At 39.7% G+C, this 13,747-nt stretch overlaps 1 protein-coding gene and 1 long non-coding RNA gene across 3 annotated transcripts in view; one reads left to right on the top strand and one right to left on the bottom strand.

The window, feature by feature from the left end:
• Window positions 1-13,747, top strand: part of LOC134742427 (uncharacterized) — a 273,514-nt gene that overhangs the window by 48,092 nt on the left and 211,675 nt on the right. The gene's annotated exons all lie outside the window — the stretch shown is intronic.
• LOC134742350 (mucin-2) overlaps window positions 2,306-13,747 on the bottom strand; it is a 61,046-nt gene continuing 49,604 nt past the window's right edge. The window contains exons 6-9 of one of the 2 annotated variants that reach the window (XM_063675401.1): window positions 7,007-12,554; window positions 6,625-6,823; window positions 4,370-6,537; window positions 2,306-3,842 (exon numbers count right to left, since the gene is read on the bottom strand). In XM_063675401.1, the coding sequence (XP_063531471.1) occupies window positions 3,737-3,842; window positions 4,370-6,537; window positions 6,625-6,823; window positions 7,007-12,554 (8,021 nt within the window). In that variant the 3' untranslated portion in view covers window positions 2,306-3,736. Of the gene's footprint in view, window positions 3,843-4,369; window positions 6,538-6,624; window positions 12,555-13,747 lie in introns of both variants that reach the window. The other variant, XM_063675400.1, reaches the window with a different exon arrangement.

Below are 13,747 nucleotides of genomic sequence, written 5' to 3'. Positions count from 1 at the left end.
ATTTGTATACAAAAACCGCATGGTGCAACAGTGGCTCTGCATCTCTGTGCGAAGGTGCGAATCGCACGACGATTCATGCTTTCGAAGATTCGGAGCAAATCTGTACGGTGATGCGTCATCGCCGCACGCGAATTCGTCGCTTCGTACGCCGCAACGAAATGCGGCGTGAGTGTGACACTCGCCTAAAAGAGGCGTTGAATCTTTTTTTTTATTCGGCCACGGTGGCACTGCCATATAAAAGCTAACTGTAAAGCTTTCGAAACGTTTGAATGCTATTGTTTGTTTGCAGGCGCAGCTATGTCAGCACTCAGCACCTCTATAAAGAACATCTCATTCGCCTGGTGAGTGTTTACTGTTTACCAAATACAATTATTATTATGGACTGTTATAGGAAGTGGGTTAGATAGTGTAGTGCCATAACCACTTACCTACCGTGTTTAAGATAAGATTTCCGTATTTAGGGAGGTTTAAACATCTATAACATTACTTAAGAAGGCACTTACATTACACATACTTATTACTTGTAATAGTTTTCCTGTTAATTAAATTGTATAAGATTATCTGTGATTCTTTATTATTCCGTGGCGATATCCCTATCTCCCGTCGTAAGTTTCGCGTGGCGCGCTCTTTTTTTTTTACGAAAACGAGACGATGGCACCAAATCAAAATGTTCCCATTAGGAAAAAAACAGCAATTATAATAATATAATTCCTGTTTATTTTGGCTTAACTCCCTTTAAAGGTTATTATTAAGACGTTAGTAGACGATCACTTCTCCATACAAACGTAGTCCCCAATTTCCTCCCTGGATTTATGGAAATTATTTTCCTAACTTATAATAATAAAAAATCGAAAAAATCAAACTACCCTTTCGTAATATCGGTGGTTAATATACTTCAAATTGTATAAACATTTTTCTTTAATGTCCAGAGAGAAGCAGTTGTCCCCTTCCCTCTTATAAAATACATTTAAGCGCGACGCATGGTTTGCGAGTAAACGATTTTTGTCTGTGTGTCATTATATGTTTTCTTGTTTGTTTTGTTCATGTTAGTCAACTTTATAACATTATGGTTTTCATGATCAATAACGGATTAGAATTAATAAAATATTAGATTCACTCACTTCACTTCTATATTTATGCTTGTTTGTCAATTCTGTCATTGTCATTGAATTTAATGTCATGTAGCCACCACTGGCGCTAGTTATGCACGCTTAATATCGCGCCACGATATGGTCCGACCGGACCGGCACATGTTCGGTCGGTTGATGCGTGTAACTTAATGTTATGTACTTATGTTATGTTCTTATGTCGTCCTATTTTATCTCTTTTTGTATTAGTTTGTGTAAACGATGTGTAATTTTATTTTTCGCCATATTTTATGTCTCTTTCTTTTATGTTGCTTTCTTTTTGTCTGTTACCTTCCGTGATTCTCACCTGATGGTCTCATCGGAAGATCAGCACTGGAAGTCGCCAGCAGCATGCTGAGATGGGGCCATTTCGTGACACTTTATTTTCATGTTCTTTTAATGTCTGTCTGTTCATTGTCTGTGTGTGTTTACGAATAAAGTATTCTATTCTATTCTATTTGCGACAAGACACAGTAGGGCAGAAGTACAGTCGAGTTCATAAATATGTATACATTTCTTCACCATAATCCATTGCAATAAGGTGAAAAAGTGTATACATATTTGCTAGCTCGACTGTACCGTTTATGGCCCCTGTACTGTACCTTTCTGGGCTATTTACTGTTATAATATATGATACGAGTAATATAAATGTATTTATTATATACCAATACAAACTCAATTTGTTTCAAGCTTTGAAAACTTAATATAATTTATAATAGTTTTCTATTTATTGGTTCTACTACAACTGGACTAAAACGCTGTAATATAGGTGGCCAAAAATAGTAGTTTTGCCATAAATGACAACCAGCGGTGGCTGGTCTCACTTGCGCGTGAATAAAAAAAATGAGTAGAAAATAATGGTAACCACGCATTATACGCTAAGCAAATATTATCAACAATTTTCTTAATATAATCGGTTCTACTGCTTAGAGGTTTCGGCCAATCAACTACCCTTTTACATACTTTTTAGCTACAGTAGAAAGAGCTTCTAGTGTAGTAGATATTGACCATTTTGTAAATTATCCCGCTTTCCATGTTACCCTAATGCACCTCAAGTGAAGTCCTTGAGTTTTTTGTATGTTGTCTTCTTCTAGCGCAAGGAGGTAAGGAACCTTTATCATGCGTGATCCGACATGAACTTTGCCGGTCTTTTAGGTTTGGTAAGGAAAATACATAAATTCATTTGAAATATTTTATTTAAACTCCCTTGCACAGTAGCACAGACAGCTAGATTGTAGCTTGGTAATAACTAATTAAACAAATAAAATAGAGTTGAAATAAAAGAAACAAAGAAAGAAGAAAAACAATTTTCCTGAAAACCTGAATATAATTTTAATAAAAGAAAATTAATATTTTCTCATATTGACAACCTATCTCATCATGATATACAACCAAAACTACAACTTTAAATAAATAAGAAGAAATATAACTACAACTTACATACACAGAAGAAGGTTTGTACGAATGAATGCGATCGTTATTTACATCTCTACATATAATATCATTCCGAAAACGACCGCAAAGTCTGATCAACTTTCGTACCCGTCTTGATCTGTTACACATGAAAGGTCATGTATTTAAGTCTACCAGCACTTTAATATCAAAAGTTACAAAAGATCCTACAATATGCTCGTTAACATCATATTGCAAAAAGTTCTTTACAAAACACTTTTAAAAATATTGGTCACTATTACTAACTAAGTGCTAGTAAAAACTGTGCACCTTCACGAATTAGAGAAAACAAGATCAGTCGTGATGTCACTTTCTGTCAGACGTGGAGGCAGGAAAAGCGCTCGCCAAGGCTGCGCTGGCGTGTGTGCCCCGCTCGCGTCGACGGACGCTTTTCGCCCTATCAACATGAAGTGGCTTCCTTTTTCTAACTTCTAAATTATAATAGTCACTGGTCTTAAAACATGGCTTAAGTACTATACACCTAACATATATAAATTATTACAAATTAAGTAAGGCATTTACATCAGGGATCCTTATGGTTTACTTCATATTTACACGATACTAGATCGCTTATTAATCTTATTATAACATCGTGTAAAAACAAAGATTTTGACTAAACTTAACTATTTCGGTAAATTAAGTAAAAATGGTCAAGATTTCGGCGATCTAGTGACCAACGACACGAAGCTGGATGTGTTTTGTCGTTTCAATATAAGTAATTATTTTCGACATCGAATCGCTTCGCTTTGGTCAATTTTCACTTTAAAGTGTTAATAAATTTTGAAACTTGTTATCATAAAGGCATAGTCGATTACAACTTAGCACTATCGTTTGGCACTGACTTTTGTTAATGAAAAGATAAATAATAATAATAAATTAGCCTTAATAATGAAGACCCGAAAATACTAACAATTCAGATTTAGAAAAATCTAATTTAATATTTTAATCACAGTCAAGTATTATTGAGTTGTGCGTGCCATGACTTTATGAAAGTAAAAAAAAAATTACCATATATGACACGAAATCTTACACTACTCCTTCCTTCGGGATAATTTGAGCATTATTCTTGTGCATAGAAGAGTAGATGGAAGTATTATCACATAGGTCCTTTACCCTAGTGACGTCGCAGGCGAATGAGTCATCTCTCGGGGGGTATTTCACCTTCGTCGCTTCGCGGACACCGCTGCGGCGATCATCTGTCTGAGCATGGGCTCTGGCGTACACACCTTGGGATCGCACTTCATTTGACCGTCTCCTCCACATCTGAAAAATCGATACAAGTTTATTAAACAAAAGTGGACTTGGTCAACCTGGTAATCAAGGGTTGAAGTAAGTAAGTAAGAACACAAAACAAAATTCATTTCAGCGAGAAATCTTACTAAGAAAAACTACTTTTAAAACTATTTATGCCAAAAACTTGGCATAATTTTCATTTTTGTTTTGGTACAAGCCTAAAGACTGACTGTTAATTTTCTTTCCACATGCAACTAATACTCATCGAGACAATTCTAAAAACCCCAGACACGCGTTGCGTTGTTTTATCTCAGAGTTCCTATGGCATTGTCATACGACTTACATATGTATGCAAATTCTCAGCTTCATCGGAAACCGGGAAGTGGGTCAAATTTAACTTGCATGATTTGATTGCAGACTGACTGACAGACAGACAACGGGACAGGCGAAACTAAATAAAAGCTTGTAAAATAAAAAAACCTTAATATCTGTGCTGATTATTTAACTCAACTTTTCGGTAACTAACCTAACTTATTGTATTAGAAAATAATACTTACGTGCAATGTAAACATGGTCCTGATGATGCTCGCACGACTTCTCCCACTTTGTAGATGTGTCCCTTTATTTGACAGCCTCTTCTCTGCGCAGCGCCCTTGTAGGCGTGAGGTAGGAAGTGTGGTGGCAACGTTGTCGTCGTCGTTGTCGTTGTTGTCGTAACGTTGAGAGTAGTCGCCATGGACACTGGGCATTCATATCGCGGACAACAGAATCCTTGGATAGGTTCTTCATGACAGCCATGAATTGGAGGAGGACAACTTTGTTGAAGGCAAATAATGTCACTTCTGAAGCAAAAGCAGAAATCGCAAGGATCATCTCTTGGTATTTGCTGCGCAGATACGTATACTTTTCCACCATATCGACAAGTACCAGGACCGAAGGAATCTTCTTCTCCGTAATCAGGCTCTTGTCCGTAACCACTAGTTCCGCTCGGTGGGAAATGGCTTTCTTCTTCTGGTGGTAATGCCTCTTCTGTGGGTTGCACTTCGTTGGCTCCAGGTTTCGGTAGTTCTTCAGTAACGTCAGGTTGTGATTTTTCAGGTTCAGCTGCCGGTTTTTGTGCTTCATCACCAGGTTTGCCGAATTTATCAAGTAACGGTGAAAGTGTCGTGGATTGTTCTTCTGCTTTTGTAGTTGTGGCTTTGGTGGACGCTAAGATAAATTCTTCTCCAGGTGCATTCGTTTCTTGTGGTTTCTCTGATTCAGACTCAACGCTTGGTACTAAAGGCTTCTCAGTTTCCGTTGGTTCTTCAGCTATCGTGTGTGGTGATGTAGAAATTTCATTAGATTCTACAATATGTGGTTTTTCAGTATCGAGAGATTCAGGCAAAGGAGATATCGTGGTGATCTCCTCAGACACAGGCAAAGGCTCCGTTGATTTTTCAGGTGTCGTAGTTGCTGTCACTTCTGGTACGCTTTGATCCTTGTCGGATACCACGTCTTCATGCGGTGACTTTTCTGATTCCGTACTCAGGACAGACTCCGTCACCTTCTCTATGGATATTTCAGGTGTCGATGGTTCATATTCCTTTAATGGTATGTCGGAAGGACTAGTACTTGTTTCTACATCAGGGGATACAGTCTTATGCGTATGTTCCTCTAATAATACTAAATCTGGCGTTGTTTCTGGATATTCTTCTTTTGTCGTTTGCACAGGCTCTTCGGATATTATTGTTGTTTTCTCTGGCGTTACTAAAGTTTCTAGAGCTTTGGTAACATCTTCTTCAAGTGGAGCACTTGTTGGTTCGGTTCGCCTTGAATCTTGCTTTTCTGTCACAGGCAATTCTTGTTGTACTGTTGCACCCAATCCAGTATCAATCAATTCGGGTGCATTAGTTTCGGATTCAATGGATCCAGAAACAGATGATTCAGTCTGTTCCACGGGTTCCACGAACGGCATTTCCGTCCCAATTTCTACTCCTTCATAAGGTTTCTTTGTTTCAGAATCTGAATCTGCTATCTTGACTGGATATTCAGTTGCCTGTGACTCTGTAATCTTTTTATCTGCTTCAGTTGATGATCCGACTTCCGTAGTTAATGGTGTTTCTGGTTCGAGTTTCGACGATTCAGTGGGAGTAACAAATTCTTGTGGTTTAGATTTAGTTTGATCATCAAATTTAGTTGTTATTTTTAACGGTGAGTCTGTGACTGACCCGTCTTTTTCTGTGATGGAAGATTTTTCTGGCTCTGGCTCAGTCTCTAATGGTTCTGGTGTCTTTGTTGTAAATTCTTGCTCTGGCGCTTCGGTTATATCAGTATCAGATTTTGTTGCTAACATTTCTGGAGCATTTGTAGCCAACTCAGGTGAAATTTCAGGTAATTCGGTCCCTGGTTTTTGAGATTCCAATTCTTCTGATGTTTCTGTCGGTACATAGTGTGGCTCTGTTGATTCTGGTGTTTCTGGCATTTCCGTTTCCGAAATTGTTGGTACTTGTGGAGCATTCGTTGCCATTGTTTGTGTTTCTGGGGCATTTGTTACTTCCCCTGGAGATGCCGTGTCAGATTTTTCAGGAGGTTTAGTATCAGATGAAATTTCTGGTACATCTGTAATGCCTTGGGTTTCTGGTAGCTCTGTAATTTCCTTCTTCGGTTCAGTTTCAGGAGCTTTAGTACCAGCTGAAATTTCTGGCGCATCTGTTATTCCTTGGGTTTCTGGTAGCTCTGTAACCTTCTCCGGTTCAGTTTCAGGAGCTTTAGTATCAGCTGAAATTACTGGCGCATCTGTTATTCCTTGGGTTTCTGGTAGCTCTGTAACCTCCTTCTTCGGTTCAGTTTCAGGAGCTTTAGTATCAGCTGAAATTTCTGGCGCATCTGTTATTCCTTGGGTTTCTGGTAGCTCTGTAATCTCCTTCTTCGGTTCGCTTTCAGGAGCTTTAGTATCAGCTGAAATTTCTGGCGCATCTGTTATTCCTTGGGTTGCTGGTAGCTCTGTAATCTCCTTCTTCGGTTCAGTTTCAGGAGATTTAGTATCAGCTGAAATATCTGATGCAACTGTTATTCCTTGGATTGCTGGTAGCTCTGTAATCTCCGTGTTCGGTTCAGTTTCAGGAGCTTTAGTATCAGCTGAAATTCCTGGCGCATCTGTAATTCCTTGGGTTTCTGGTAGCTCTGTAATCTCCTTCTTAGGTTCAGTTGGCGATGTTTCGGGAATGGTTGAACTAGTTTGTTGTGACTCAGGAGCTTCAGTTGATTCCTTCTTCGGTTCAGTTTCTGGTAATCCAGGGGAGCTTGTCGCAGTATCCTGAGATTCAGGTGCTTGTGTATCTTGGTGGGACTCCGTAATTAAAGTCTCTGGAACGTTCGTTACTGTATCTTCTGTTGCTGGAGCTTCAGTTGCATGTACTTCTGGAACGTTACTTGAAGAATCATCATGTGTTGGAGCTTCTGTAGCTTCTATTGAAGGTACAGTTCCAGTTATTTCGGGAACGGTTACCTTTTCTTCTATCATAGGAATCTTTGTATCTTCTATCGGTACTGTTTCTGTAATAGGTAGTTCGGGAAGGCTTGTTGTTAGATCCTGTAACACAGGAGCTTCGGCTATATCGTCTTTGGTTCCTGTTTCTAGTGTCTCAGGTACATTGGTGGCCACATCTGTTACCTCAGGAGCTTTCGTGATTTCTCCTTGTGGTTCTGTTTCAGATAATTCTAGTACGCTGGCATCTTGGGGCTTCGGTTCTTCTGAAGTTTCCTTATCTGATTTGTCCGAAGATATATCTACCACCTTCGTTGCGGTATCTTGTGATTCTGGAGTTTCTGTAGATTCTTTTTGTGACGTTAAAGATATTTCTGGAGCAGTAGTTGTAACATCTTGTGTTTTTGTTGTTTCCGTGTGGGATTGTATTTCCGGTTCTTCAGGCATAGCAGGAGATTCTGTTTGTGATTCCGAGGAAGTTTCAGAAGAATCGGAGGGCTTGGTAACCACATCGTTTGATTCTGGGGCTTCTGTAGTATCTTTGTGAGGTTGAGTTACAAACAAGTCTGTTTCTGTTACAGAAGGTTGCGACTCTGTTATTGTTTCTTGCGGTTCCGTTTCCGATACCTTAGGAGCACTAGTAACGGTAACTTGGGTCGCTGTTGTTTCTATTTCTTCCTTCTGGACATCTGTTACTTCTGGAGTATTCGACGTGACTTGTAACTCTGGGCCTTCTGTTACTTCTTTTTGTGCTCCAGTAGAGGATAATTCAGGGATGTGAGGCAGTTCATCATCTAGTTTAGATTCTGTAGTTTCAGGTTGGGAGATTTCCGGTGCTTTTGTAATAGATACTTCATCTGGTCTCCCAGATTGTGATACGCCTTCTGGTATTTCTGGAGTAATAGTTAGAGCATCCTGTGGTATTGGTACATCAGACGTTACTGGTACCGGTATAATTTCCTGTGGCTCTTTAGTAACAGCCTCTTCGGTCATAGGTTGCTCAGATTCTTTTTCAATTGAAGACGGTTCCGTTGGGTGTTCATGAACTATTAATTCTGGCAGTTCAGTAACAGTGGTTGATTGTACTGAGCTCTCCGGGATGGAGGTAGGCGATTTGGTTTCCATACTGTCACTTGTTTTTTCTTGTGGGGCACTAGACTCTGGAAGATTAGCTTCTGTCACAGAAGATTCCGAGCTTATTGGTTCAGTGACAATTGGTACTGATATTGGCGAAGAACCAGTGCTAGTTTCCGTTTCTGGAGCTGTTTTATCTGAATCACTCACAGGTTTTTCTGTTGGGAATACATCTTCCGCGATAGCTGATGTTCCCAACTTTTCTGCAGGTGTCGTAGCCGAATGACCTTCATCACTCACACTAGGCATTTTTTCAAATTCGGATACTGTCTCTTCCGATGGTGTTTTAGCAGGCATGCTTGTTGACTGCGGTGATTCTGATTCCGTTGTACTACGGTCAGTGGTTATTGCTGGCTCAGGTGTAACTGTGCTGCCAAATTTATCGTCACCGTGATCTTTCACAATGGACATTGGAGTTTGCGTTTGAGAGTCAACTATAACAGGTGGCGGTGTTTCTGCTTTTTTGTCTTCGTCAGATTCTTCAGCAGACGTTTCTTGAGGTAATGTTATAAACGGTTTAGGCGTCTCAGTTTGACTTTCAGGTTCACCAGTAATATCATGAACCTTTGTTATTTCATCATCACCTGGAGTTACGTTAGAGAGATCAAGGTCTTCTGGTTTAGACGTAGCTTCATCAACAATTAACTCTGGGGCTTGCGTTTCTGCTATTTCCGTAGTGTCTGGTAATGACATATCCCCGGCAGTCTGCTTAGTATCGTCAGGTTTACTGGTGACAAGCTCTTCAGGTGTTGATGTAGATACTGGCAGTTCTGGTATTTTTTGGTCTTCATCTTGTGCTGAAGTACTTTGCGGCTCAGGTGATGCTGTTACGAGAACTTCCGGAGCAGCTGTTTGACCTTCATAAGACTTTGGTGTCGTTTGCGTACCCTGAGATTCTTCTTCTTTGATTGGTTCTACCTCTAACTTTTCAGTTATTTGCTCAGGTGCAGGTGTATACCGTTCGGTAGTCTCGGTTATTTTTTCTTCAGTGTCTTGCACATATTCTGGTTCCTTGGTTGGTTTTTCGTGGCCATCTCTGTCTAGAGTTTCAGGAGCCAGTGTTAACATCTCTGGTGATTTAGTGGTTTCCTCAGTTATCTTGGCAGAGCTACTTTGAGTTGCTCCCTCGGTTGTGGTTATATCAGCTGTGTCCTTATCTTTAGCAGCATCTTCTGGAACTTCAGACTCCGTATCACTGATTGGTTTTAATGTTGGTTCTGGCAACTCAGTTCCAACAAAGATTGGCAATTCTGTAATTGTTTCTTTAGTATCCTTATCAGATAAGCTTGGTATTTCTGTAGTTGGAACTTCTGAAAATGCTGGTGTCATTTCTGGTAATATTTCTTTTACCTTGGTGATATCTAATGGAACCATTGTTGTTCCTTTATTGGCACTTTCAGTAATGCTTTCTTCCTGTTCACCCTCTGTTGCCTGGGTTACTATTTCAGGGCTCTTAGAAATAGTTGTGTGTGAGTGAGTGTCTTTTTCTTTGTCATTATCAATTTCTTCGTATTGTGGAGTTGTACCTGATTCCTCGCCCTTTTCTGGTATTGAAGCTTTGGTGGTTGCACTGAGTTCAATTTCTTTTTCGATAGCAGTTGTCTTTGGTAACTCGGTAACTGGTTCCTCAGATTTTGTTTCCAGTTCTTCAGGTAATTCAGTTACTCTTGGGGCAGACTCTGAACTAAACTCTGGTATATCAGTTATGTGTGGTACATGATCTTGTTGTTGTGTGCATTTAGTGCCAATGCAATCACTAAGATGTTTATTAATTTCTGGAACGTGTTGCGTTTTACATTCTTCTTCGTTGCATTCTCCAGTAGTTGGAGTTTGATTACTTTGACCACAATCACTGCCATCCTTGCAATCTTGTGATTCTTGTGGTATCTGAGATGGTAATTCAGATACGCATGATTCGCCTGTGCAAGGTGGTGCTTTTTCGGGAATTTGAACATCTTTACAGCCATCCGGATTGTCACAATGTGTGGAATCATCCTTAGAAGCAGTGATATCAGGTTGAATTTCACAATCATCGCCTTGACATGTTTGTACAACAGGAATATCGCAACCATTTTCTTTATTACACGTTTGATCTTTACAGCCATTTGGATTATCACAAGGTGTGAAAGCTTCCTTAGGACCCGTAACGTCAGGTTGAGTTGCACAATCATCGCCTTGGCATGTTTGAATGACGGGAATTTCACAACCATGTTCATCATTACACGTTTGATCTTTTGGAATTTCTGTTTCACATTTACCCGAGGCACAATGATCTGGTGATGATGAACAACTATCGCCGTTACACTCTTCGGTAGGTATAGCTGGACGAGCTTTTTCTGGCTTATTGGCAACTTCACCGCACCCTTGAGATCCACATTCGTCAGGCTTCTTATTTGAATCATCGGCACAACCGTCAGAGGTGCACGGTACAGAGGGTGTAGCGTCTTTCTTATCCTCATCGGTTTTGCATTGGCCCCCATCACATTCGATTGTAGGTGTAGAAATAGGACTTTCTGTACCTGCCATCTGACTATGTGATTGAGGTGGAACCGTTTCTCTTGGATGGTCACATACATAAGTAGGACAGCAAGATTCAGGAGAATCATACATTGGTTGACAGTTATCCATATAGTCTGGTGGTGGGCTACAAACGATAGGTTCGCATTTGACAATGCTGCTGATGCACCTACAACTGGTGCGACAATGACTGCTACTGGGTACAATACTCTCGTGACTATAAGTGACACCATCAAGTAAGCAATCGCCTTCACCGGGTATTCTACCTGGTGCCAATGTGGGGAATGATTCTTCATCAATTTCGTTTTCAATAGGATTTGCAGATGTAGTATAAGAAAGGTCAACTTTGCTGACAGTAGTAAACACAGTAGCAAGTTCAGGCTGTACTGTCGTAGCAGTTTGGGTATCTGCCTTAATAACATCAGATTCTGTAGTTAGTTCCACGGATGACTCAGTAGTGGATTCTTTAGCTTCTATTTCTTTTTCAATTAACTGTGAAGTTGTAGTTTTAACTTCTTGTTCTATGGATGAAGAAGTAGTGATTTCCGTTGCAGCAACATCCGAAGCTATGATGTCACTTGTTTTAGTGGTAGATTCTTCCAAATGTTTCAGTGTTGTTGTTTTCTTGGGCATCATTTCATCTTCATCTTTCCTCCTGGTGGGTATCGTAGTTTCAGCCATTTCTTCTTCTGAAGTAACTATGCTATCTGGGGATGTATGTAACTTATGATCAGCAATAGTTGATTCCGCAATGACGGCAGGTTCGGTAGCTGTTATTTCTTCATGAGGAGTAGTTTTGTCTTTTAGGGAAGACTCATCTTCAGGTAATGCAGTTGTTTTCGCATCGTAAGAGGACTCTTTTTCTGTTTCTAGCTTAGTAGTTGTTGTTTCAGGTGAAGTTTTATCTGAACTATCATCTTCGAAATCTCCACTCGGCACTGTATTTTCTCCCTTATCAGCCTCAGTTGTTGTCTTTTCAGTAATTTTAGGTTCCGTTTCGGGTACTTCAGTAGTGCCTGGACTATAATGATCTGGAATTTCATCTTGATCAGTTACAATTAACGGATGAGAGGTTTCGCTTTCCGGAAGAAGCATCTCATTGGCGTCGGTTGGTTTGAAATATTGTTCTTCCCCACTACCCTCAGTGTCAGGTTCCAATGGGGAAACTTCGGTCGATGGCTCATCTGTTTCACTTCTATATCCACTGCCTTCTACACTAACTCTTCTTGGTGGAGATAATGTAGTTATATCCTCGAAGGGGGTTACAGTTGCAATGTCAGGTTTCGTTTCAGTAGTCATTTCATCGCCTTCACAGATGTAAGTATCGGGACAGCATTGGCCTTCATGTGGAGGCATGGAAGTGCAATTTTTGCCTTCATTCTCCATAGGAGTACCACACTCTTGCACTACACATACAATGTCACCTTTCATACAATAACAATGTTCGCAAGCCTTTTCTGTTTTTATTGATGCACCATCTGCAAATATTTTGTCATCGTGCACACAATCTTGTGTCATTTGTGTTACTGGTGCAAGAGTTGTGGTGGTCAGGAGGAATCCTGGCGTAGGTCGCACCGTGGTGGTCATATCGTCCAAGAGTGGTATTTCATCCTCGGGGTGATCTGAAAATGTACAATGGTTATAATTAGCAGTGTTCGAAAATAGGCAGAAGTAATTAATATTTAATTTAAAGGGCAGATGACAGAAACCTCAAAAATGAATTGGTTTATGTAAAAAATCTATTCATATTTTACCCATTTTGATCGGTGCTTGAAAGAAAATATAGACACACTAGCTGTTGCCCGCGACTTCATATGCGTGCACTTGTATGTTGGTGGTTATATATTCTACATGAGCACAGAACATTATGCAGCAAAAAATAGCAGTAGGGACGGTTAATCATTTGTTAATAATTATACAACGCATGAGATTTGACTGTCACAACCTACGAAGTTTCTAGCCCCTAACTGAAAAAAAAAATGTTCTCGATCCTCCCTCCTCTCAACCCCCTTAGATGATTTTCAAATCCCCTTTAAAAAAAAAATGTTCGCTCCCGATGCCAACTTTCAATCTATTTTAACTCCTTTAGGGAATTTTTTTCTAAAAAAGCTGAAATCACTTTTCTTGTTTTCTATTATTGTGTCTTTTTACGACATTTCAAGTTCACTATTTACATAAAAATTTCGTTACCGATGCAAACCTTAAACCCTTTTTTCACCAACTTAAGGAATGAATTTTCAAAAACGGTGAAATCAGTTTTTGTCTATTTGAATATAATGGCTTTTTACCAAGTTTCAACTTCTATCCCCTTTTTTACCCCCTTAGGGGTTGAATTTCTCAAAATCGCTTCTTATCTCGTGTGCACTATAAATGCAACCTGCGGTCGCAGCACGGTAGAATTTTTATCACCTGTCACTATGCCTGTCACGTTCTAACAAGTATGTAAGTGCGAAAGTGACAGGCATAGTGACAGGCGATAAAAATGGGACCATGCTGCCACCGCAGCGGTGTGCATATTTCAACTTTTTATCTTTTGTAGTTTCGGCTCTGCGTTGATGAATCAGTTAGTCAGTCAGTCAGGAGTGTCACACACACACGCATATATATATATAAGATAGATAGAAGATAAATAATTATGGTATCTTATGCGAATATAATATTGATCATATGTCAGAAGCCCAATAATTAGTATAGATAGAGGCATTTTTCCATCACTAGTATGTACTTTATCTACATCCATAACATAACCTTCCTATAATATATTCAGAACCGATAAGCTAACGGCCTATTTAACAAACCTGTAGGTGCATCGTAA

This window comes from Cydia strobilella, chromosome 6 (assembly GCF_947568885.1).
Source record: "Cydia strobilella chromosome 6, ilCydStro3.1, whole genome shotgun sequence".
Taxonomy (NCBI): Eukaryota; Metazoa; Arthropoda; class Insecta; order Lepidoptera; family Tortricidae; genus Cydia; species Cydia strobilella.
The sequence above is the reverse complement of the archived record's forward strand: the minus strand, read 5'-3'. Positions and strand labels throughout refer to the sequence as shown.